The sequence below is a fragment of the Martes martes genome (assembly GCF_963455335.1).
Source record: "Martes martes genome assembly, chromosome: 1".
In the NCBI taxonomy this organism is placed as follows: domain Eukaryota; kingdom Metazoa; phylum Chordata; class Mammalia; order Carnivora; family Mustelidae; genus Martes; species Martes martes.
This window is the reverse complement of record NC_137888.1, coordinates 4,153,767-4,177,243: the sequence shown is the minus strand read 5'-3', so window position 1 is coordinate 4,177,243 and position 23,477 is coordinate 4,153,767. Positions and strand designations below refer to the sequence as shown.

Genomic DNA, 23,477 nt, shown 5'->3' with positions numbered 1-23,477 from the left:
GTGACGGGTATCCCGGGACTAGGGGAAGGGACTTTGTGTTGCACTGTCGAGGCCTCTGGGCTTTCCAGAGAGGAGAAACAGGAAAAGGGGAGACGTGTGGGGCCCGCAGGGTCTGGGAGTGGGAGTGGGTCTTCTGTAGAACCCTGCCCACCTCGAATACTCTTTCGGTAAATGACCAGCGGCGCTTGGAGCCTTAACTTGCCCTGGGCAGCCTGAGGCCACTACGACTACAGTGTGTTCCAAAGAGCGACAGAAGCCTGGTGGACGTCGGGATGTAAGTCCACAGAGAGCAGCTGGCGTGTCTTCTGGGATGCTTTCTTCCGACACCTGCCACACTCCCGCCCTGGCACCCCTGGCCTCTGTATGAACAAAAGGACCTGCACCCCTGTGACCCTGACCGTGGAGTAGGGGGCACTGTCCTTACCCCTCTCCCCCAAGTCAAGCCTGAAGTGAAGGAGGAGACAAGAGGTGGAGGGCTGTGCTGGGGGGCGCACACCACAGCGGCAGCAGGACTGCCCCGAGGAGGCAAGGAGACTTGCGACCTTGGCCCCGGGGAGTTGACTTCCAGCTTGAACCCTGCTTTGATGTATAAGAGGCTCAGGCCATGCTCATTTCTCTTTGTAGCCCTTTCCCCCGTGAGACATTAAACTGGCCGCTGCGGGTGCGAAAGAACGGTTAAGGGACACAGTGTCCCTGGGGCCGGGGGCTCGACGGTTAAGCACCTTCCTTCAGCTCAGGTCATGATCCCAGGCCCCTGGGGGTGGGAGGTCCTGCTCAGCGGGGAGCCTGCTTCTCCCTCTCCCTCTGCCGCTCCCCCTGCTTGTGCTCTGTCTCTCGGGTAAATAGAATCTTCGAAAAGAAGAAGGGCAGGGGTGGGGGGCGGACACAGCGTCCTGGGCGGGAACAAACCCGACTCGTCGCTCCTGGCCCCCTGGGAGCCCGCCGAGGGCCGGCGGAGGGAGCATCCCGCCCCGGCTGCCAGCCCGAGCTCGTGGGCGCCGCCCCGCGCTCCTGCCAGGCCAGCACCCGCCCGGCCCGCACCGGCCCGCGCTTCCGTCAGGCCCGTCTGCCCTCGTCCCGCCCTTTGCTCTCCTTCCCCGCTGCCGCCGGCCGCTTCGAGGGTGCGTCTCTGTCGCCGCGGGGCCCCTGCGAGGCTCGCTCGGGTCGCCAGAGAGCTGCACCTGGAAGATGCGCCTGGGGACGGCGGGTGAGTGCGACCTCCCGGCCGGAGGAGGGAGAGGGGACTCGGGCCGGGCCGGGGAGAGCCGTCCCCTCGCCCTACTTGGGAGCCCCCGGCCCCCGCCGCCGCTGCGCGGGCCCGAGGGCGGGGCAGGCGCGGGGCCGGGTCTTGCCCGGGCCCTGGGTTCAGAAAGCGGCTGCGGCAGGGGCAAAGTCGCCGGTTTCCGTGCGGATAGTCCGACACCGTCTCCCACTCCGTGAGTCTGATGCCCTGCCTGGAAAGTAGGCAGCAGGGGAGCGCAGGCAGAGAGGAGGGGGCTCCGTCCACCGGGGAGGGCACCTGCCGCTGCAGACAAAGGGCGGCCAGCTGCGGAGTAGGGGCGCTTCTGGGCTCCCCCCCCCACCCCTCCACCGTGCTGCTCTGGCGAGGGGCGAGGGGCGAGGGTGGAGGGTCACTAGCCACAGATCCAGCTGCCCAGCCCAGGAAGTCATGACAAGTGAGGGGCAGCGAGGTTGCTTAAGTCGGGTGGGGACGGGCGAATGCGAATGCCGCATGGACACTGGCTGTAAAACTTCCGCTAGCATCTCTCTGTAAGGCCATTTTTATATTTTCCAAATACCAAATTACTTGAGACTGCAGAAGGCTTGGGAAAAAAAAAAAAAAAAAAAAAAAACAGGAAAAAGGGAAGAGGAAACAAAAGTCATCCCACCAGGCACGTTGTCTCTCAGGGCCTCCTTTCTGACCGCAGCCTCTGTCAGCCCGTCACTTGCCTGCCTGCCTCGCCTTATAGGGCTCGCTCTGGGGTTCCGGGTTAACCCGCCTGCCTTTGTTCTTCCTGACTGGGTTTGCTCTTTTCTTCTGGAGCAAGGCAGCATACCTTGTGCAAAAATGGGAAGTTCAGAAATGGAAAGTTCTCTGGGCTCCTTTAGTGGCCAGTCCCCATCCCTGGAGGGCAGCTTGTCTGCCAGGAGGTGGTGGACTAAACCGTCCTCTTTCCTTGGGGCACACATTCCAGCTGTGTGGTCACACTCCAGAACGTTCTAAACACCACCCTTTGCGGCTCCATTCCCAAAGTCTGGCAAGACAGATTTCAAGACTTTTCTTTATTGTGTGAAATAGTCCTGTTCTCTACAAAACTGTTTATGAACAGCACTGTTTTTGGTAACTTGTGTGGATTGTATAAATGGGTGGCAATGTATGTCTTTTTTTTGGGGAGAAAACATCTCCTTTGGGGCATTATTTTTACTTGATCTTAGCCAAAAGTCCAAGAAGCGATGGGGCATTACTGATAAGTATTTTGGAAGATTTTTTTTCATTATTTCTAGATTCTTATAACATTTTGCTGGCTACTTGGTGGAAAATGCTGAGTATTCTTAGAGTACTTTCCCCTACCAACACATGGCCCTTGTGAGTCATTCGTGGCCCATGTGGTCCTTTTGTATAAAGCTTTGGCATAACTCAGATCTGTATTTATATGGACATGTGTGGTTAAGAGAGAGTCGCCCACAGAATCTCAGAACCATGTCACTTTGGACTTTGTGAGCTCGGGATTTGGCAACATTCCTGGAAGCGCCATTTTCCTGGATACTTGGGTCAAGCCCTGGGTCTGTCCCAGGTAGAAAGATCATGGGGGGACATTCTGATGGAACGAAGGGATGTGGTAGGTTAAGCCACCACCACTCTTCCCCTGTCCTAGGACAGCTGCCTAGTAGTGGTTATCCGAAGTGCTCAAAAGCAGGTCATTGGTGTGTGAAACTTTCAAGGCAGGTTCCCTTCCAGACCTCCTGTGGTGTTCAGATGTGTCTGTTCCTGGCCTTTCTACCAAAAAGCCTCAGTCAATAGGACAGGGACAGCAGTGGACACTGAAGCCAGCGGAGCCTGAAGCCACAAAGCAGCTCACCGGCTCTCAGCCCTCTCTCACTCCCCACTCCCCAAGGCAAAAGGAGCAGGTGTGGCCGTCTCTAGGGGAAGGGGATTTGGGTTCCCTTTGGCAAGGCTGCTAGTGACAGCTTCCTCGTCCTACGTCATATTGAAGGAGATGGCACCAAAGTGTGTTCTTAGGGCTTCAGAGTTGCCTTCTTCAGGGTCCCCGGGGTAGAGGGGCAGGAGGGTGCCCTGAGATCTCCTAGACCTGTAGCCTGGCCGAATGCAAATTGGTTTTGGGACTGCTGTCTTCTCCAGTGTAAGTGAAGGGTCCGGGACCAACCTGAGATCCCAAGAATCTGAGCGTGGGGGTGAGGGTAGGAGATACACACAGAGGCGCACATGCAGCGTGAGTGAGGGTCGCTGAAGAGCACTGTAACTGACCCCCCGCCGTGCTTGGGACTGGTCTTTGCTCTGACCCTTCCATGTGACACCTGCTGGTTAGAAGCCCAGAGGAGGACCTGTCTGTCAGCCACTGCGGATGACTTTATTACTTTATGAGAAAAGGCCAGATCCTGGTTACAGGATCACAGAAGGTTCCTGAACTCAGCATACTTCCTCCCCGTCCTTACCGCCCCCCCTCCGGGAAGTCCCACGCAGGTCCAGGGAGCCATCTTAGCTGGGGTCTGGTTCCCACTGTTCCCAAAGGAGTGCTCACCTGTGCCCCACTGGGACGCGGGGCTCTTTGCTGCCCAGGGTCCGAGCCTGTCTCGGGGAACTGCTTCGGGTCCCGCCTGGTGTGCACTCACCCTGGGGACTGAAGCAGGTGTCCATCCCCGAGACTGGCTGGCCCCAGCTGGTCTGGCTCCCAGGTCTGTCCCCCTGGCAGCCAGGTACTTCCAGGAATATAAGGCCTGCACAAGGGCTGCTGGTCTAGCTCCCCGCTGGCACGGGTCCCCAGACTCTCGCAGTGGACTGGTCCCAGTCTGTGCAGCCGGATCTGCCCTCCGCCTGGAGGTGGTTCTGGCTCTGGGTCTTGGCTTCTCTCGGCCAGTTTCAGAGTCCAGCTGCTCCCAGCTGGAACATCACTGGTTCACCCCTCACCCGAAGCACGGGGACTTTACAGCCTTGCGGGGAGCGCTGGAGCGTGTCCAGGGTTGGGAGCTCACCGCCTTGCAGGCCAGGCCAGCCACGGTTTATAGTTGCGCCTACGAGGACGCTTGGACTGCTAGTCGTTCCACGTGGTCCTCCCTGTCACTTCCGCTCACGTGTCCTTATTCATTGCGACAGGACCACGTCTCCCTTCCGTGTCGCTGCCCTTTACTCGTGTGGAAGGTAGCATTGTGTTCTGCTCCAGTAGCTAAACAGCACCTCTGCTCAAAGACTTCACATGAGACATGGTGACTAGAAGGTTCTGCGAAGAGTCTCTGGTTCGCCGATTGTCTTCTTTAACTATGACACTTGGACAAAGTAAGTCCAGCTGTGATCTGACACACACGGGACACACTGGACTGCTGCTGCCTTTGAGCCTGACACTACTGATGCTGACTCCGTTTCCAGCAGTCATTCCATACTGCGCGTCCGACGGAATTTTCTGGAACCTCCACTACCCACATGCTGTCTTGGTGCGCGGGCACAGTCCTGGAGAGGGAAGACCCTCGGTGTGCTCTGCCAACAAGGCGCGTGATGGGCTGATGTGAGGGTGTGCGGCAGGCTGGACTGAGGGAGGGGGAGCCGTGGAGGGGGAGGGAGAGGGCCGGAGGTCATGGAGGAGAGCACCCCGAGGCAGAGGACAGAGTGATGCAAAGGTACACGCAGGACAGGGCCGAGGCCCCCCTGGATCCGTGTGACCCAGCACAGAGCAAACAGAGTTGCCAGAACCGGCTCTCACTTTGCTTCCTGGGGCTGGTTTTCTCTGCTTGAGGTGTCCCTTCAGCCCTGCAGACGGCCTACCCTGTCCCACCCCTGCCTGTCCCAGCCCTGCAAACGGTCTACCCTGTCCCACCCCTGCGTAACCTTCTAACAACTTTAGACCACATGGTTTGGAAAATGGAAGAATGTCGTGGATGTGGACGCGCACACTTGAAAAAGACCGGCTCGTCTGGGTGAATCCGAAACATCCCACCCCATTCCGTCAGCGCCGCCCCCTGGGCTCATGAGCCTCCCCAGGCACAAGCACATCCCTGTGGACGGTCCACAGGCCCAGAGCACCAGCCAGCCAGGAGGGGTCCTGGTGGAATACTGGGAGGGCCCCAGCCTGGGAGGTCTGGGCCTCTGCCCCCTGCCGTCCCGGTGCATCACCAGCCCCATACATCCGCGTGTGAACCATCAGGAAGGGGCCCAGCCTCGGGCCTCGGGAGTCCAGGGCTCTTGGGTCTCACTATGGCATTGGCTTCATACCCAGCTCAGGCTTCCTTTCAGCTTCCTCCTGGAGCTCGGGGGCAGGGCGGAAAGCACCAGCCCTGCGGGCACGCAGCCAGCCCCTCCCTTAAAGCTGCCTAAGGGCCTGAGGACAGCCCTCCAGCGCTGTCCCCTGCAGGAACAGACTCAGATGTGGTTGAGAGGAGTAACAGCAGGGGTCCTAACAGATCGGAGACACCAAGGGCTTTAGGCTTCTGTGCCGGGGACCGGGACAAAGCTGTGCTGCAGCCTTTATTACATCCCCTGGGATGAGTCCACACGTTGTCTGGACCACGGGACGGGGAGGTTTTGCTCTCGGCCAGTGAGGGAAGACTTAGATGGTGGTGGCCTGCGCAGGGGGAGGCAGTAGAGACAAGAGAAGTCTACGGAGGCGAGATTGATGGTGTTGGTAAACCCAGCGAGGCCGGCCGGTGGATTCCATCAGGGCTGGGAGGGGAAGTGCGAAATAAAGGAAGAATCCCAGGTATTGGCCTCTGACCCCATCCATCTGCTGAGATGAGCCATACAGGGTCAGGAGCAGATCTGGGAAACTGGGGGCAGTGAAGAGGTTTCCTCTGGGACATCTCAGAGTGCGGAGAGCAGGCTGGCAATACGGCACCCCCGTGCGGAACTCAGAACTGAGTGTCTGGGCAAACTCATCTTGGGATCCGGAGGAGAGGCCCAGGCTGTGCCCTGGGAGGGAAAGCCAGCGGAGAAGGCCAGGACATGTCCACAGAGTGGGAGCCCCGTGGGGAGTATCATCGAGGGAGGACCGGGGTGCCTGTCATCAGGGGGCGGGGCACGGGCCGCATGGAGGATTTGGAGGCCTTGGCCAGCGCAGGAGTGGGAGGGGAGGCCTGGGGCTATGGGAGGGGTGGTTATTTCCAGGTGCTTGGCCCGAGTGGGTACAGGAGTGAGACAGCCAAGGGTGTTGTGGGGTCAGGTGGGAGGGCCTTCCCCTCCCCACCGCTCCCCTCCCTTCTCTTTCCTCCCTCTCCTTTCTCCTCTCCTCCCTCCCTCCTTTCCTTCCTTGTTCTGCCTTGTAGCCCTTTTGGTGATCCTGAACGAGTCCTGCTCTGTGAGATATTTAGGGGGTAAAATCGGAAAGGTCTGGCATCAGTTTGTCTATGAAGGGACAGAGAGCTGTCCCCTCGGCCTCCCCTGACCTCAGAGTGGGGAATGCCTTTTCCTTAAAAACTGGGAGGAAGATACCAGAGCCAATTAGCCAGAAGGATCACCTCCAGGGATTTGCCGCTGCTGCAAAGCTTGGGTTTCCCTGCAAGCGGGTCTGTGATGGTAATGACAGGTCCGGTGGCTTTTCCCAGGGTCAAGAGGACCCTTGGCAGGTTCACAGGGCGCCAGGTGCTGTTCTCAGCATTAACAAAACAGTCCCTGCCCTCTGGACTTTGCAGTCCACTTCCAAAAGGCTCCTCCCAAAGGAATGAGCCGCTTTGGTCTTTAGGCCCATGTCAGGCGTGTTGGGTCACGAGGCCACTAATGAATCACCGATGTCACCATCTGAGGAAGCTCTAAACAGCAAACAGAAGAACTTGGCGTGGAAAACACCCATGTCTTGTTTCTGTCATCTGTCGCTGTGACCTCGAATGCTTAGTCCAAGCAACAAGCAACACCAACTGAGTAGTGGTGGCTTCATTACATCCCCACCTGCCACTTCCCCGCGGGCGAACTTCTCAGAGTGCCGGTCAGACGCTGGTGCACGAAGTGGGCTTAGGATGGCATCTGTCCCCCAGGCATCACAGTGGCGACTTGTCTGTCCCCAGGCACTTTGAGGACCGTGGTCTTCTTCTTCGCCTCCATATGCGCATGGTACTCCGGGTACCTGCTCGCAGAGCTCATCCCGGAGGTCTCCCTGACCAGTGCGGTCTATAACCTCAGGAGCATCTCGGAGAAGCCCCTCCTGAAGGGTGAGTACCGAGCCCCGCCGCAGTCGCGGCAGTGAGGAGCGGGGTCTGGCCGCAGCTCTGCCCCAGCTGGCCTTTTTGTGTTGATGTTGGTGATGAGGATGGTGTGAGAGAGTGAGGAGGAGGGGAAGGGGGAGGGGCGGGAGGAGGGAGGAGGAAAGGACGGGGCGGGGGGGGGGGGGGGGCCGGGGATACCTGCCCCTTCAGTTCTCACCCCTTTCCGAGGTAGACACCCCTGCTCATCCCTGTGTGAGACCTCCCAAGGCAAATTATGATGATAGGAAAGCAAAGAAACCCCATTTCCAAGATGCGTTCAATAAAAATTAGCACTGGGAATAGAACTTCATTAGGGAATGACGTGAAATCACAAAGTCTTCGTTAGACTCTCCATTGGAAAACAGGCAGACGCTCAAGGGGTAATCGGTCCCCTTTTTGGGAATCTCATTGTAAATAGGTAGGCTGGAATATTTTTAATACAGAAGTAAATTATAGAAAATTTGTTTGCACAAATATGGAGAATTGGGTGATGATTTAAAAAATTTGTAAAAGTTGGGGGCGGGGGAGGGTGGCGCCTGGCCGGCTCAGGCAGTGGAGCCTGTGACTCTCGGTCTGGGGTTGAGAGTTTGAGCCCCGTGTTGGTGTAGAGACTGCTTAAAGAGAAAATCTTTAAAAATAATAAACTTTTTTTTAAATGTATAAAAGTGATTCCTTTTCAGATTAATTGCCTTTTACTACCCCACCCCCAAAGCCCGACAGTTTCTAGAAATCAACTGTGACCAACTGTTCTATTTTTTAATTTAAAAAAAAAAAGAATTTATTTATTTAGAGAGCAGAAGGAAGAGCAGAGAGAGAGGGATAATGTCGAGCAGAGATAATGTCGAGCAGACTCAGCACCAAGTGTGGAGCCTGACGTGGGGCTCGATCTCAGGATCCTGAGACCATGACCTGAGCCGAAACCAAGAGTGGGATGCTAAACCAGGTGTTCCACCGAAGGCCCCTTGGTGTTTATATATTTTTTAAGATTTTATTTATTTATTTGACAGACAGAGATCACAAGTAGGCAGAGAGGCAGGCAGAGAGAGAAAGGAGGAAGCAGGCTCCCTGCTGAGCGGAGAGCCCGATGCGGGGCTCGATCCCAGGACCCTGGGATCATGACTTGAGCCAAAGGCAGCGGCTTTAACCCACTGAGCCACCCAGGCGCCCCGGTGTTTATATTTTTAATAAAGTTTCCACAGTGCCCATGCTTGCCGTTGGGCAGACCGGGGAGGAGGCCCAGCACCGAGGCAGAGCCCTCCATGTGAGGGTGTGGGGGACACCCTCAAGTCCTTCTCATTTTCTCTGTTGTCACATGAAATGCAAAGTCTGCCCAGCACATGAGTTTGCTCCTAGGAGCTGCCTCTGATGCCAGTCCTTCCAGAAGAGCCCATTCACAAGTTTCCCACTCCTACCAGTGCAGGCCAGGGAGGCCCTGTCACCTTCCCTTGGGACTACAGCACTGTCCGGTTATTAGAAACCCAAATGTGGCAGGAGCGCCGTAGAGGGGTGGCTGCAGCTGGTGTGAGGGCTGCATCCTGGCTCCGGCTGGCTGGGGCTCCACTTCGGAGGGACGCAGCTTTCCTGGGCATCTGGTGGGCTCAGAGTTTGGGGGTTGAGCCTAGTGATTGATGGAGGGTCTGGGGCTCCTGTGGCTAAGAGAGTAGAAGGCACTGCATCAGCCTTGGGGCTCTGCGGGCTTTGTAGCAGGGCTCACTCCGTGCCGTTGTCATGTCCCCAGGGAATGGCCTCAGAGAAAGCACAGGTGCCCTTTGGTTTGGTCAGATGCTGCCTCGGCAGGTACCTGGCCCCTCTGGACACCTGCATTCCTCCATGCCTGCGGAGTACCCAGGGAGGTGTTGATCCCTGGCTTTGGACAGGGTTCAAGGACGAGTGTAGCCCCTGCCCTCAGCACGGGAAACTCTGTTGCACTCAGCTCAACACAATGACTCTGACACCCTCCTGGACATGTCTGTTCTAAACGTCCTCAGTGACCCCTCATGTCTGGTCCAACGTGAAGCCAAGGGAGGGGCATGTTGACATGTGAGATCAGTGTTGGGCATGGAGAGAAAGGGGCGGAGGAGCCGGAGGCACATGCTGAGTGCCACCCCCGGGGCCAGGGCAGTCCCGACTGAGCCCACTTGCACTCGGCCCCGACGCACACACCCTACCCCGATCTTGGGCTTTCACTAATCCGTGGGCTGCTTTTCCACTTCGTAAACTATTCTTTAAAAAAAAAAAAAAAAAAAGATTTTATTTATTTGCCAGAGAGCGAGCGAGAGAGCGAGCACAAGCTTGGTGGGGAGGCGGGGGAGACAGAAGCAGGAGAAGCAGGCTCTCCACTGAGCAGGGAACCCAATGCAGGACTCGATCCCAGGACCCCAGGATCATGACCTGAGCTGAAGGCAGATCGTCACCAGCTGAGCCACCCAGGAGCCCCTAAACTATTCCCATAAAGGGACCCAACTCCCTGTGTGGCCTCAGAGGCCCTGCGATCCTGGCTTGGGTTTTCTGAAGTTAATTCTTACCCTGCAATCCGTGCTCCCCAGGGTTCATACCATCCTCATGTCGCATGCTGCCCCCCGCCCCCGCCCTGCCGTCTTTACGAGACTGTAAATCTGAGCCCATCCCAAGTTCCCCTGAATCTCTCTGGTTTTCTAGACCTGGCCCCTCTCTTCCTACTCCGGACCCTCGGCCGTAGTTAGGAGTCCATGCACTGACCACTCCAGGTCACCCCATTCCTCATACTGAGTGAGAGGGCTTCCCACCGGTCTGGCCCCTTCATGACCATGGACCAGGGCTGCTCTGGTTTTATTGTCTCCTGCCCCTTCTCCCCATTTTCCATGTCAGTCCCCCCCAACCCCTTTGAGGTGTTTAAGGACATCTTTCTGTTTGAATACCTCGTCGCAGAACCAGCTGTCCTATTTTGCGGATGTGTAGCCGTTGCCTAAATGTGCTGACCTTTTGGCCGGGGGCCGGGGGCCGTTTGGGGCAGGCTGCGACGGTGTGCACCGGGCCTTTGTCCCCGTGCCCCGCCCCCTTCTGCAGATCTTGCATTTGTGTCTTGCCCATTTTCTGCGGGGTGGTTCTGTTCTTGTTGATTTGCAGGGAGTTTTTATATACATTGGAGGCTGTCAATGCCTGTTCCCCACATAGCATATATCACAGTCAGTGATGATCTATCTTAGCTTGCTTTCTGTCTCTTGCACTCAAGGTGTGAGAGCTATTCCGTCCACCGCTGTCCCTGTGGCGGTGAGGACGGCATGCAGTGTTAACAAGTATTTTGTCAGTAAGTGTCCGTGCAGGGAGAATTTCTGCACCTATGGACGAGTAAGTCCGGTTGGAAGCCACATACACACCCCACAGAGCTTAGAACCCCAGGCCCCAAAGATCGGTTTCAGGAGAGAGTAAGTAGAAGGAGAGCCCTGTTGAAAGTTTCTCCATATACTTCAGCTGTGAGGTCATTGAATCATCCTTTAGAAGCTCTGGTGAGACCGAACCAGGCTAACCAAGTCAGCCCTGTTGAGCCACCTTCCTAGATCCTCAGCCAAGATGGAATGAGCTGGCAACCGCTAATGCCTGCTGTCACAAGAAGAAGCCGGAAAAACTACATTTAATTCTAATTCTGCCCCCAACTAGTGGTCACTGCCTTCGCGATCCCTCCTCTGTCATGGAAGGGACATTGCTGGTGTCTCTATGTCTGAGGTTCTTTCTGGTTCCAAAATGAACCCTCCCATGCAGGGTGCTGCCCCCTCTAGCTGGTAGGGCCTTAGCAACCTTACCTGGCCCCCACAGCAAGGGCACAGAAGCAGCAATGCCACTGTCTGTAGGGGGACATGGAGACAGAGGTCCAGGAGAGGTGACACAGTGCCATGCCCCACAGTCTCTTCATGGGGCATCCTTCCACATCGGCACCACCGAGCAGGACAAACCGGTGTGCTGACATTCTGTCCCCCTTCCCCGCCCTCGGGACACCCAAGAAACCATTATCACTGACCGTCAGAGAGACCAGCACTCTTCGGTGGCTTCTGGGCTGTTATTTCTGTGGACTGGACTTTAATCTCATCCAGAACAATGGGGCGAGTTGACCTGGCTACAGTGTGGGCAAACGCACGCCCAGGCGGCGCCCTCCTTGTTTGCCCGGCATACACAGCAGGAACACGTTTCTGGAATTACCTTCCTCATTTAAAGGGGTGACTGTAGTCATGGTTCCCAAATCAGGAAGTATTTCAGAAAGACAGGTTCCTGGACCCTGCTCCAGGAAATGAAAAATCTATGGGCTCAATGTGGAGCCTAAGAACCTCTATTTGTTTTAGGGAATGTAAGGATAAGAAGTAAGCTAAGACTTCTCTCGGCAGGAGAATGACCTCTAAGACTGCAGTTCACTGCAGGAGGCCTGCCATGTTGGAGCCACACGGCCGGTCAGGGCCCTGGGCCTTACTTAAACCAACAGGCAGGCTTTTCAGGAGACAGGGAAGCAGGATACCGATGAGCAGACCCACTGTTCCTCCTGGCAGGGCATCAGCTCCCACGGATTCCTGTGGGCTTTACCATCCAATCTTTGGGGAAGGAAATCTCAGAAAAAGCACTGAGGACCTACATGTGGCACAGTATCTGGTACTTAACAGATAGTTTTGGAATAAAAATCTGTGAATCAGGAGTGAATCTGGTGGGGAACATGGTCGGGGAGAGGTGGGGGTTGGAAAAAGCTCTGTCTTCTGAGAAGGTGTGTCTACATCTCCACACCCCCACCCCGAACAAAGACTATGATCGTATTTCTTTGTTCCCATAATGACGTTTTGTGCTTCTAGGGAATGGGTAGAAGGTCAAGCAAGCCTTTCTGAAATGCCACACAAACTACACGGCCGCTCCCAGGCCCTGTGAGAAAATACCACCGCCGTGTCCTCCCTGGGCACAGACACATTGTCTTCGGAGAATCTGATGAACGTCAAGGCCCTCCCTCGGGGAAAATGCACCTGTGCATACCCACCTGAACGGCACCCACATTCTGCTGGGGCCTCTGCGTGGCAGGCCGCAGTCGCGGAAGACCTGCCCTCGGCACCCCCTGCGAGGCATGGGGTCCTGCTCCCAACCCACCTCGGCACCTAGGGGCGCCGGCTGCCCTGTGGTCAGCCGTATGACCCCACAGGATGAGGAGGCAATGGGAGATCATCCACATGGGCCCCAGGGATGGCCGCCCTGGGAAACTCCAGCGTCAGGCCTTCAGGGGCATGTGTGGGGTAAGAGGGTGGGAGAGGTGGGCAGGCCGAGTCTTGTCTGGTACTGCGCTTGCTCTCTGGGCTGATCACCTTGTTCCTGTCCCCGAGCCCCAGCCAAGTGGAGCTGAGAATAGGAAATAGCTCAAGTTGGGACCCAGCCCACACTGCCCTCACTAGTCCCTTTTTTTCCTCCTGACCTGCTTCCCCTATATCCTTCTCCCACTTAGAGCCCTGGCTCCTGGCTTTAAAACAAAGCAGAGTAACTTTTCCTGTTACTATCGCTAGCTCTGTATTAATCTGCTATTGTTCTGTCTCCAGATTACCCTACCATGTAGGGGTCAGGAGGTATGACGTGGTCTCAGGGCCTTATCTCTTAAGATCTGTTGGGTAGGGGCGCCTGGGTGGTTCAGTGGGTGAAAGCCTCTGCCTTCGGCTCAGGTCACGATCTCAGGGCCCTGGGATCCAGCCCCGCATCGGGCTCTCTGCTCAGCGGGGAGCCTGCTTCTCGCTCTCTCTCTGCCTGCCTCAGTGCCTACTTATGACCTCTCTCTCTGTCCAAAAAATAAAATAAAATAAAATCTTAAAAAAAAATCTGTTGGGTACGTGGGGGACTGTCCACCTCTGCCAGTGAACACATCATACCTGCCAGCATGCCCAGCACATTCAGGACAGACCTGGGTCCTTTCCATCACTGGGTTGAGAGGATCCCATAGCCAATGCAGTCCTACAGCCTGTGATGAAGGCACAAGGACCCACCAACAGTGTCCTTCTCCAAGAGCGGAGGGCAGTCTGTGACTCTGGTGTCATCTGTGTGGGTCCACCCAGAAGTGAGCAGGTCCCTGTGCTTGTTAAGGGGACAGCATCACCTACACTAAGCAGTGCAGGTGACAGGTGGGATAAATGAGGATCCAACCCACTTTTGGAGTAATCACTCTGGGCGCTCTTGGGTGGCTCAGTTGGTTAAGCGGCTGACTCTTGATTTCAGCTCAGGTCCTGGGGCCGAGCCCCACGTCAAGCTCAGAGTCCGCTTCTCTTCCTCTTCCTCTGCTCCCCCCCCGGGTTTGCACACATGTACTTTCCGTCTCTCTCTCTCTCTCTCAAATAAGTCAATTAAAAAAAAAATGTATTTGCACTGGATCGGCTGTTTACACAGGATGTCTGTAAGTCAGGAAATAGGACATACCTACTTTTTTTTTTTTTTTTTTTAGATTTTATTTGACAGAGGGAGAGAGAGCACACAAGCAGGGAGAGCTGCAGGGAGAGGAAGAGGGGGAAGCAGACTCCCCGCAGAGCAGGGGACCCGATACAGGGCTCTACCCGGGACCCTGGGATCATGACGTAAGCCAAAGGCAGACACCCAACCGGCTGAGCCCACCCAGGCACCCCAGGACATACCCACTTTTAAACAGTATGTTACATTTTCAGATATGCTCAATGTTTTTAGGTAAATTGCCTCTACATTTAAAGTAATGGATAATATTATTAATTTTTTTTAAAAAAGAGCTAAAATAAATACACTGTAGTGCCCCAAATCCAGAGACACTGAGAATATATGTACTTATAGCATTTTTTCACGTAAATGGTTGGACCTAACCCTAAACCTTAGATATCTGGAGATTGAGAAAATCTTAGCGGATATATTACTTGAAAATTTATGTAAGTGACATACTGCTTGAATATGTTTGATCTGTGTTCACCAACTTTGCAGGTGCCACCTGTATGCACAGAAAAGTCTGGAAGAAAATGTGCCAAAAAGTAGAACAGTTAAGATTCTTTAGAGTGAGAATGTGTAGGACTTTTTCCTTTATTCTGCTTTTCTTTTCTTCTGACTTTCTTCTGCAGAAATTAAATAAGGAAAAGGAATAATCCCGTGGCCAAGGGAACTATAGGATATTAGAGAGAAAGGAACCAGAGCAGCAGGGAGGTCAGCCCCGGGGGCGGGGCAGGTGAGGAGGGGCGGGGTGATGTGAAGGCTCTGAAGGGGCGCATACTCCCTGGAGAACTCTGTGTCCCCTACCCCTACCCAGTGCCCCGAGGCTAGGGGCACACCGGCTTCCCCGTGCTCCCCCCTCCAGCTCAGCGGGGCAACACACTCAGCCACTCATACCTCGAGGTGAGCAGGGAGGCTCACGTGGTGGCGATGGCCACAGAGCACCCAGCCTCGGGAGGGGCAGCCTCAGGCAGGTCCCCACGCCTGCCGATGGCTGAGCCCTGCAGTGGGGGGGTGCTGGGGGCCCTCTCCCTGGCCTGTCAGCACCGACCTCACAGCACCCCGGCAGCAGAGCCCAGTGCCTCAGGCTCAAGGGAAAGGAAGGGGGTCCGCCATGGCCAGAGTGGGGGTCCGGGCCTGTGTGTACGTGTGTGCGTGTGTGTGCGTGTTTCAGGGTGTGTAAATACACAGGTTGGGTGGCTGTCCCATGTTCGCCAGCCCTCTCAGACCCAACGAGCTCTCTTCAGCTGGGATGCAAAACACACGTGGCACACGGAGAATGTCTGGGAGGTGACCAGCCCTGGGCAGGCGCTCCCACCCCTTCTGAAACTGTGATGCCCACCCCGCATCCTCTCCCTTTCACGTGTTTGTTATTGTAAGACAAACGCAGATGAAATCTACCGTATGTTTAGGGGAATTTCTGACGCCGCCAATGAGACGCTGGTCACCCCTTCTCCCCTCCACCAGGGTCCTGCCAGTGTGAAGTCCCGGGGAGGGGCCGCTGTTCGCGGTCGGGCAGTGGGCTCGTCTGATAAATTGTCGCAGGACGCTGACTCCTACACTCTTGTTTGCTGCAGCCCCAGCCCCTAAAAGGCAGAAATGCGATCACTGGACCCCATGCCCCTTGAACACCTATGCCTATCGCCTGCTCAGCGGGGGCGGCAAGGACAAGTTTGCCAAAATCTGCTTCGAAGACGAGCTGTGAGTACATGTGGTGAAGAAGAAGACCTAGCGGTCCCTCTCGGTTCTTCCCCTTCCCTGGGGCTGGCCAGGCACCACATCTGCGCTCCGGAGGGAAGGGCACGGCCCTGATCCTGGGCACCGGCTAGGAGCCCCATGTGGGACGGAGCATGCCTTCTGCCTTCCCTGGGGGTGGGGGACAAGCTGCCCACCATGGCTGGGTGTGTCCCTGGATGGAACTTTCCTCTGACTGCAGACGGAACAAATACGTTGTGCTTCTCATTGAACGGTGGCATGGTCCTTCCAAGTCACAGAAACACCAAAATTCAGCAGACACGGTTTTGCTCACATTTTATTTTATGAGCCTCACTGTTGGGATTAAAGCAGGCGCTGTTTCTCTTTGCTGCCCGCCACTCCTTGCTCCGGGTCTGAGGGACTGCCTGACCCACGATAGCCTAAGTAAATCCCGCCATCTGGAACTGGCATGCCTAGTGTTTGCACCGGCTTGGGCAGTCACCAATCGCCACGGACCAGATGCCAAAACAACAGACATTTATTCTCTCGGTCTGGAGGCTAGCCGCCCAAGGTCAGGGTTGGGTGGGGCTGGTTCCCTCTGAGGGCTGTGAGCTTGCAAAGGGCCCTGTTCTCCCCGTGTGCTCCCATGGCCTTCCCTCTGGGTCGTAATCCCCCCTCGCTGCCCGTCCTTCTCTGCCACTCTTAGTTCGTTGGTCTCTGTGCTGACCTTGTCCTCCTAAAGAGCATGTGGCACACTGGGGCACGAACCGCTTTGGGCTCGGCTTCCCCTCCTTGCGTGGCTCCAGCACATTCCCAGTCCATACTGGGAGGGGAAGGGCAACCTAGTTCCCCTGTGTGGGTCCATCGCTTACTAAAGGCCTCCTTCACTCAGCCAGGGAGTTTCTCGATAGGCATTTCTCCACACGAACCCCCAGGTGGGGCACTCAGTGGGCCAGTTATGGTGAGAAACGTGGCCTTCATGCTCCGGGGGCTTGCCTCACGGTTCAGGGTTCCCCAGCTCACGGCAGACCAGCGAATGGGATTGCCAGTGAGGTCCGTGGGTGGAACAAGGCGGGATGTGGCATGAAAACGAGCAGGGTCCCATGATAAAGAAGTAGGGAGACCTGGCAGCGGGTGGGGACCGTGGGATGGGGATGCTCATTCCAAATCACGTCACCAGAAGGGGAGTTGTTCCAAGTCAGACCCCAGAACCTGGGCTTTCCACCGCTCCACAGTGCCCGAAGCCTTCTCTTGACCATTCAGAGCAAGAGCACCACACTTCCCTAGTGTAAACCAGACACACAGACACCAGCTTCGTGGGACTTCCTGGGAGATGGGCCATTTGTCATCCCCTTGGTGCAGAAAAGGAAACGGCTTCATAGGCAGATTCAGTAACTCGCCCCTTGTCACCCAGCTAGTTAGTGGCCGGGCCCAGATTCTGCCCTGGCATCCATGCAGGTACTGGGTAGACTGACTTGAGTCGGGCTGTCTAATGGAACAGCTAATGTACGAATATGGGGGACCCAAGTGCCGCGTGCCTGCTTTCAAACAGTGTCCCAGACGGTCTTCAGAACGCGGTGTGGCATAAAGTGGGGTGGCCTCAAAAAAAGCAGGTTAAAAGGAACAGAGGAGTGAACATGAACAGAGATCCAAGGAGAGACTCTCGCTTGGCTCAGCGTGGCGTTTCGTGGTCGTGAACTCCCGGAACAAGGAAGTGCTGGGTCGTGGCGATTCATCATCTTCTAAAGAAAAGATGTGTTTATGCAGAAAGACAAGCAGGTTCCTGCTGCTCGTTTCCTTTGTACAACCAGCCCTCCCTGGGGACAGCCACCTCCACCTCCTTCCCTTCCTTCGCCGTCCCCACGCAGCAGGCTTATGCCCACGCCTCTTGGTTTCCCCGTGTCAGGCGTCATCTGGGGGCTGGCCGCTGCATGGCTGAGCAGTCTTTGGCCGTTGGCACTCCCGTCGTCCTCCTCGCTGTGGTCCTGACTCAGTTATTGTCCGGCCTGTGCCATTGTAGTTTGATTACAGTCCAGTGTCTGCATAAAAGTAAGACCACCAGAAGAAAATCCAAAGGGCTTTACTTGATATGAATGTGTCATTGAGTGAGGAACGGTGGGAGGACAATGGCCAGAAAGTCCAGAGACTCAGGAGTCACAGCTCCGTGTAGGAAGCCGGAGTAAGTGCGCTGTTTCTAGTGTCATTTGTTGCCAGAGACTCACATCCATTACCTGCTCTTACCTGAAAAGTCACACTGACATGGGGAAAGCTTCCCTTTGAAGGTCAGAGTCAGCATTTCAGTCGTGACTGTGAGCATTTGGTCTGCTGACACACTCAAACGGTGTCCTCCAGGTCAGTTGGCTTTTTTTTTTTTCACCTGGCTAAGTGAAGATGCTCTGTAGCTGAAGCACGTTGTGTGCGCGACTATTGTGTACCCTATGTTGTGTGCACAACTATTGTGTACCCTATGTTGTGTGCACAACTATTGTGTACCCTATGTTGTGTGCGCAACTATTGTGTATGCTACGTTGTGCGCGCGACTACTGTGTACGCTACGTTGTGCGCGCGACTACTGTGTACGCTACGTTGTGCGCGCGACTACTGTGTACGCTACGTTGTGCGCGCGACTACTGTGTACCCTACGTTGTGTGAGCGACTACTGTGTACCCTACGTTGTGTGCACGACTACTGTGTACCCTACGTTGTGTGCGCGACTACTGTGTACCCTACGTTGTGTGCGCGACTACTGTGTACCCTTGTCTTTTTGTTCGTTGTTGCTTGCTTGGCTTTCCATGTACTTATATCAGTGTCATCCCTAAGCATTCCTCTAGTGAAAATAAATCTGATCTCACATCAGATACTCATCAGGTTCATCTTCTGGAGCCTTCTGACCCACTCGGGTCAGCCAGCTTGCTCTCAGGGCACCAGGCAGCTGTTGCCTGGCGTTCCTCTCCACTGCCATCCTGGGATGACCTAGTACCCCTCTCTGGAGTTGGAGCTCCGCTTTCTAGGATACGGCACCTTCCACTTTCCTAGACTCCTCCTCTGTTTTGCTGAAGACAGGGTGATCAGACATCACTTGGGTGGGGCCCCAATCGGATAAGGAGGGTGATTGGCCATCAGAGGGAGGGGGATCTGGAGAAACTGAGTTGCCAGGAATCTTCTAAAACTGGGCACTGCAGAGGTGAACACAGAAGTCCAAAAGTCAGGCCTCATTAAAGAAGGAGCTCAGGCGAGTCCAGAGGGAGGCTTGTGAAGGAGAGAATCTGTGTAGGCACAGAGGGACCCCAGGCAGGCCTGTTCCTGGAAGACCCAAGCTCTCCTGCTGGCCAGCATGGATTCTAGATGCTCCTGTGGCCTTGCCAAACCCTCCTGAGACTGCATGGCAACCTGAAACACGTCCAGCCAGGCTTGGTCCCCCATCCTTTGCTCAGGGTCAGACTTGTATTGTGGTCTGACAGCTCTCCGTGCTTAACCCAGCCCCTGCCCCACCTCCTCTTGTAGGCATTTCCCCTATACAAATTCTTGTGTGTTCTATCCTGTTCTGATCTTTGTCCCTCGGAGGACTCAGATTAGCACAGCAAGAATGACTGTTTCCCCATAGTCTGTCCAGCACAGCACACTGAAAGACACTTGGATCTCTGATATTCTGAGAGATGAAAATGGAAGTCTCAGATCAGATTTTTAACTTCATTGTTCTTGTTAAGAATGAATTGAGGACCGGGGCGCCTGGGTGGCTCAGTGGGTTAAGCCTCTGCCTTCTGCTCAGGTCATGATCCCAGGGTCCTGGGATCGAGCCCCGCATCAGGCTCTCTGCTCAGCGGGGAGCCTGCTTCCTCCTCTCTCTCTGCCAGCCTCTCTGCCTACTTGTTACCTCTGTCTGTTAAATAAATAAATAAAATCTTAAAAAAAAAAAAAGAATGAATTGAGGACCTTTTATGCTAAGAGCCTTTGTATTTATTTTCTATAAACTATCTGTTTATACCTCTTGCCCATTTTCACCTCTTTCACTGGCCTTTTTTTGGTCTATGTACAAGATTCTTTATATATTAAAGTAATTGGGCTTTTTTGTGTGTTTAAAAATCTTCTCCATGTTTTATCTTTTCACTTACTAAAATGGTAATTTTAAATATGCTTGTGCTCTAGTTAATATATGATCTTTAACAAAGCAAAAAAAAAATACAAACTGTATAGTGAAAGCAAAAATTTCAAATTTTAAAAAAGCAGCAAAACCAGAAAGCAACCCAAGCATGATGGTATCACAGAGAACAAATGTATCTCACGTAATAGTAAGTGGTCTGAAGGTTACCAGTGAAGGAGAGCAACTCTTAGATCATAGCACATCAACTCCCAATAATGCTACAGACAAGAAACACATGCATATCAGAGAACTGAGGTCACAGGACAACCTAACGCCCTGAAAATGGGAGAGACAGGTGAATTCACAGAATCATACCTCAGCTAGAGCCAGTGTCAGACAGGGATCCTGCAGGGGCAATTGACTAGTTGCTGGAGACTGAATTTGGACTGTTTTGAGAGATTAAAACTCCTAGAGAACCCCCTACACTCTCCTGAGTTTTTCTGCCAGGAAGCCCACCTGGCTCAGAGTGAAGATCAAAGAAGAGTCCACTCATGCTTTTGTCAGGGGGAAGGGAGAGTAGCTATTCTGAAATATACCCACAGTGTTCTCTTCTCCTTAACAATGGTCTACCTTCAAGGGAAATTGTTTTGCCAGAGTCTAACCAGTGTGAGTTTTACCAGGTACTAACTTCCCTGTTGGACGGAAATACCCAGCATCATTCCTTCTCACCTTCCTGGATCACCTAAGGAGTGAAAGAAAAAAATATGGCCACCTGTGAAGGCCACCACCTCGTGACACAGGCTCACCAAAAGACTGAGACCCAATCTTAGGGCTGTAGAACATTTCCCCTTCCCCACAACTTACCACCACATAAATAAGCTCCTTTAAAATAATGGGGTTACAGCTCAAAAGAACCATAAGGCTAAACCCCCAAAAAGAGTCTCAAAAAATAAATAAAAGATAAAAAGAGTCTCTTGGGATACCCAAGACATAGGGGAGAAGTCTTAGTCTTTGACACCTACAGCCACAGCAAATAACAAACAGCTCACTCCTAGCCAGATGAACATAAAGATTTCAGAGTAAAGTTTTATTTATCTCTGTTCCTTCTAACTGACATACCATGTCTGGCTTTTAACAAAAATAGCAAGGCAAACAGCACAATTTGATAAGATAGAGCAAGTATTAGAACTTAACTCGAATATGGCAGAGATTTTGCAATTAGTAGACCAGGAATTTGAACAATAGTGATTAATATGCCAGAGGCTCCAATAGAAAAGGTGGGCGGAATATAAGAACAGATGAGTAATGCAAGCAGAGAGATAAAAACCCTCAGAAAGAATCAAAAGGAAATAGTGGAAATTGAAAAGACTGTAACAGAAATGGAAAACACCTTTGATAGGCTCATCAGTAGAACAGATGCAACCAAGGAAAGGATCAGTGAGCTTGAGGATATGTCAAAGGAACTTCCCAGAGTGGAGGGGGAAGAGAAGAAAGAAAAAAAAAAAAAAAAGAAGAAGACTGAAGGAAAAAACAAAAAAAAGAACAGAATATCCAAGAACAGTGAGACAAGTACAGAAGACATAACGTGTAATAGGGAACCAGAAGAAGGGAGAGAGAAGGAACAGAAATATTTGAAGTAGTGTTGCTGAAAATTTTCTAAAATTATTGACAGACACCGAACCGCAGATCCAGGGAGCTTAATGATACTAAGTAAGATAAACACTAAAATATCTACACCCAAGTATGTTATATTCAAACTACAGAGGACCAAAGGCAAGGAGAAAATCTTGTAAGAAGCCAGAAGCAAACCAAAACTAAACAAACAAAAAACTCCCACTTACCTATAAAGGAAGAAGGATAAGAGTTACATTGGGCTTTTTTTTTTTTTTTCTGGAAACCATGCAAACAAGAAGAAAATGGGATGAAAGCAAATGGTTGAGGCTGTTAGATTCCCATCAGTGTATGAATGTTGGTCCACCACCATACTCACCAACACTTGTATGGTCAGTCTTTCTAATCTTGGGCATCCTAATAGAGATGTAATGGTATCTGAGGTTTTAGTTTGCATTTTTCTAATAACTAATGATGGTGCATCTCTCTCTCTTTTTTTTAAAGATTTTATTTATTTATTTGTCAGAGAGAAAGAGAGAGAGAGAGCACTCAAGCAGGCAGAGAGGCAGGAGGCAGGCAGAGGCGGAGAGAGAAGCAGGCTCCCTGCTGAGCAAGGAGCCCGACGCTGGGCTCGATCCCAGGACTCTGGGATCATGACTGGAGCTGAAGGCAGCGGCTTAACCCACTGAGCCACCCAGGCGTCCCGGTGCATCTCTTTTTATGTGTTTATCTGCCATGTGTGTATCATTATTTGGTGAAGTATCTATTTAAGTCTGTGGTCCAGTTTTCATTTTTTTTTCTTATTATTGAGATTTCTTTATATATGCTGTATGCAAGTCCTTCATCAAATACATGATTTGCAAATATTTTCTCCCAGTTTGTGGCTTGCCTTTTTCTTCTCTTAACTGTGTTTATCAAAGCAGAAATATTTTAATTTTAATGAGGTCCAGTTTACCAGTTTTTTTTTTAATTTTATTTTAGGATCATACTTTTTGTGTCATATCTTAGATCTTTTTGCCTAACTCAAGGTCACAGAAACTTTCTTCTATTTTTTCTTTTAGAAATTTGATGGGTTTAGATTTTTCATTTCATATACTGTGAGGTACCCATTTGGGGTTAATTTTTATGTATGCTATAAAATATGGATTGAAGTCATTTTTTAATGGGATATCCAATTGTTCTAGCACCATTTATTCAGAATACTGTTTTACTCTACTGATTTTCCTTTGCACCATTGGCAAAAATCAAGTGACCATATATATATTGTGTATCTAACTCTGGGTTCTCCAGTCTCTTCCATTTATCTGTCTTTTCACTATATACAATGTTTTGATAAATGTAACTTTACAGTAATTCCTGAAGTTTAATAACATAATTTCTTCAGTTTTGTTTTCCTTTTTCAAAATTATTTTCACTATCCTAGATTCTTCCTATATTCATATGAATTGTAGAGTCAACTTATGAATTTCTACACAAAAGCCTGTTGGTTTTTTATTGGGATGGCATTGGAACTCTAAATCAATTTGGGGAAAACTGACGTTTAGCAATATTTAATCTTTTACTCAACAAACATTTTTGCTCTCCATTTACTTAAATTTTCTTTAACTTGATTCAGAGATATTTTTATGGTATTCAGTGTACATGTCTTGCAGCTCTTTCACTACATTTATCTCTAAGTATTTAATTTTTGATGCTGTAGTATTTTTTAAATTTTAATTTACAACTGTTCATTGCTTGTATATAGAAATAGAATTGATTTTTGTATAATGATTTTATATCCCACAACCTTGCTAAGCTCACTTATTAGTTCTAGTAGTTTTGTTTTTTTTTTTAACATTGGATTTTCTACATAGATAGTAATGTCAGCTAACCGTCCCCACCCCAGCCCCAATAAAAGGCAGTTTTACCACTTTCTAATCTGCATGCCTTTGTTTTCTTTTTCTTGCCTGAATGCACGGGAGAGAACCTCCGTTACAATGCTGAATGGAAATGATGAGAGTAGACATAATTGCCTTTTTCCTTGTCTTGGAGAGAAAGCATTCCATCATTCATCATTAAGTATGATGTTAATTAGGGATTTTTTGTAGAAGTCTTTTATCAGGTTGAAGAAATTCCTTCTATTTCAAGGTTTCTGAGAGTTTTTAATCAGTGATGGATATTGGATTTTGTCAGATGTTTTTTTCTGCATCTCTTGAGGTGATTATATGGTTTGTCTTTTTTAGTCTGCTAATATGGTGAATTGCTTTTTTGGACGTTAAACCAA

The 23,477-nt window shown here is 52.1% G+C and overlaps 1 protein-coding gene across 2 annotated transcripts in view; it reads left to right on the top strand.

Moving 5' to 3' along the window:
* The first annotated feature begins 853 nt into the window (after positions 1 to 853).
* Positions 854 to 23,477, top strand: part of FAM3B (FAM3 metabolism regulating signaling molecule B) — a 36,374-nt gene continuing 13,750 nt past the window's right edge. Inside the window, exons 1-3 of one of the 2 annotated variants that reach the window (XM_080828244.1) lie at positions 854 to 1,207; positions 7,225 to 7,368; positions 15,405 to 15,528. In XM_080828244.1, coding sequence (XP_080684370.1) covers positions 1,189 to 1,207; positions 7,225 to 7,368; positions 15,405 to 15,528 — 287 coding nt within the window. In that variant the 5' untranslated portion in view covers positions 854 to 1,188. Of the gene's footprint in view, positions 1,208 to 4,350; positions 4,514 to 7,224; positions 7,369 to 15,404; positions 15,529 to 23,477 lie in introns of those variants that run through there. The other variant, XM_080828243.1, reaches the window with a different exon arrangement.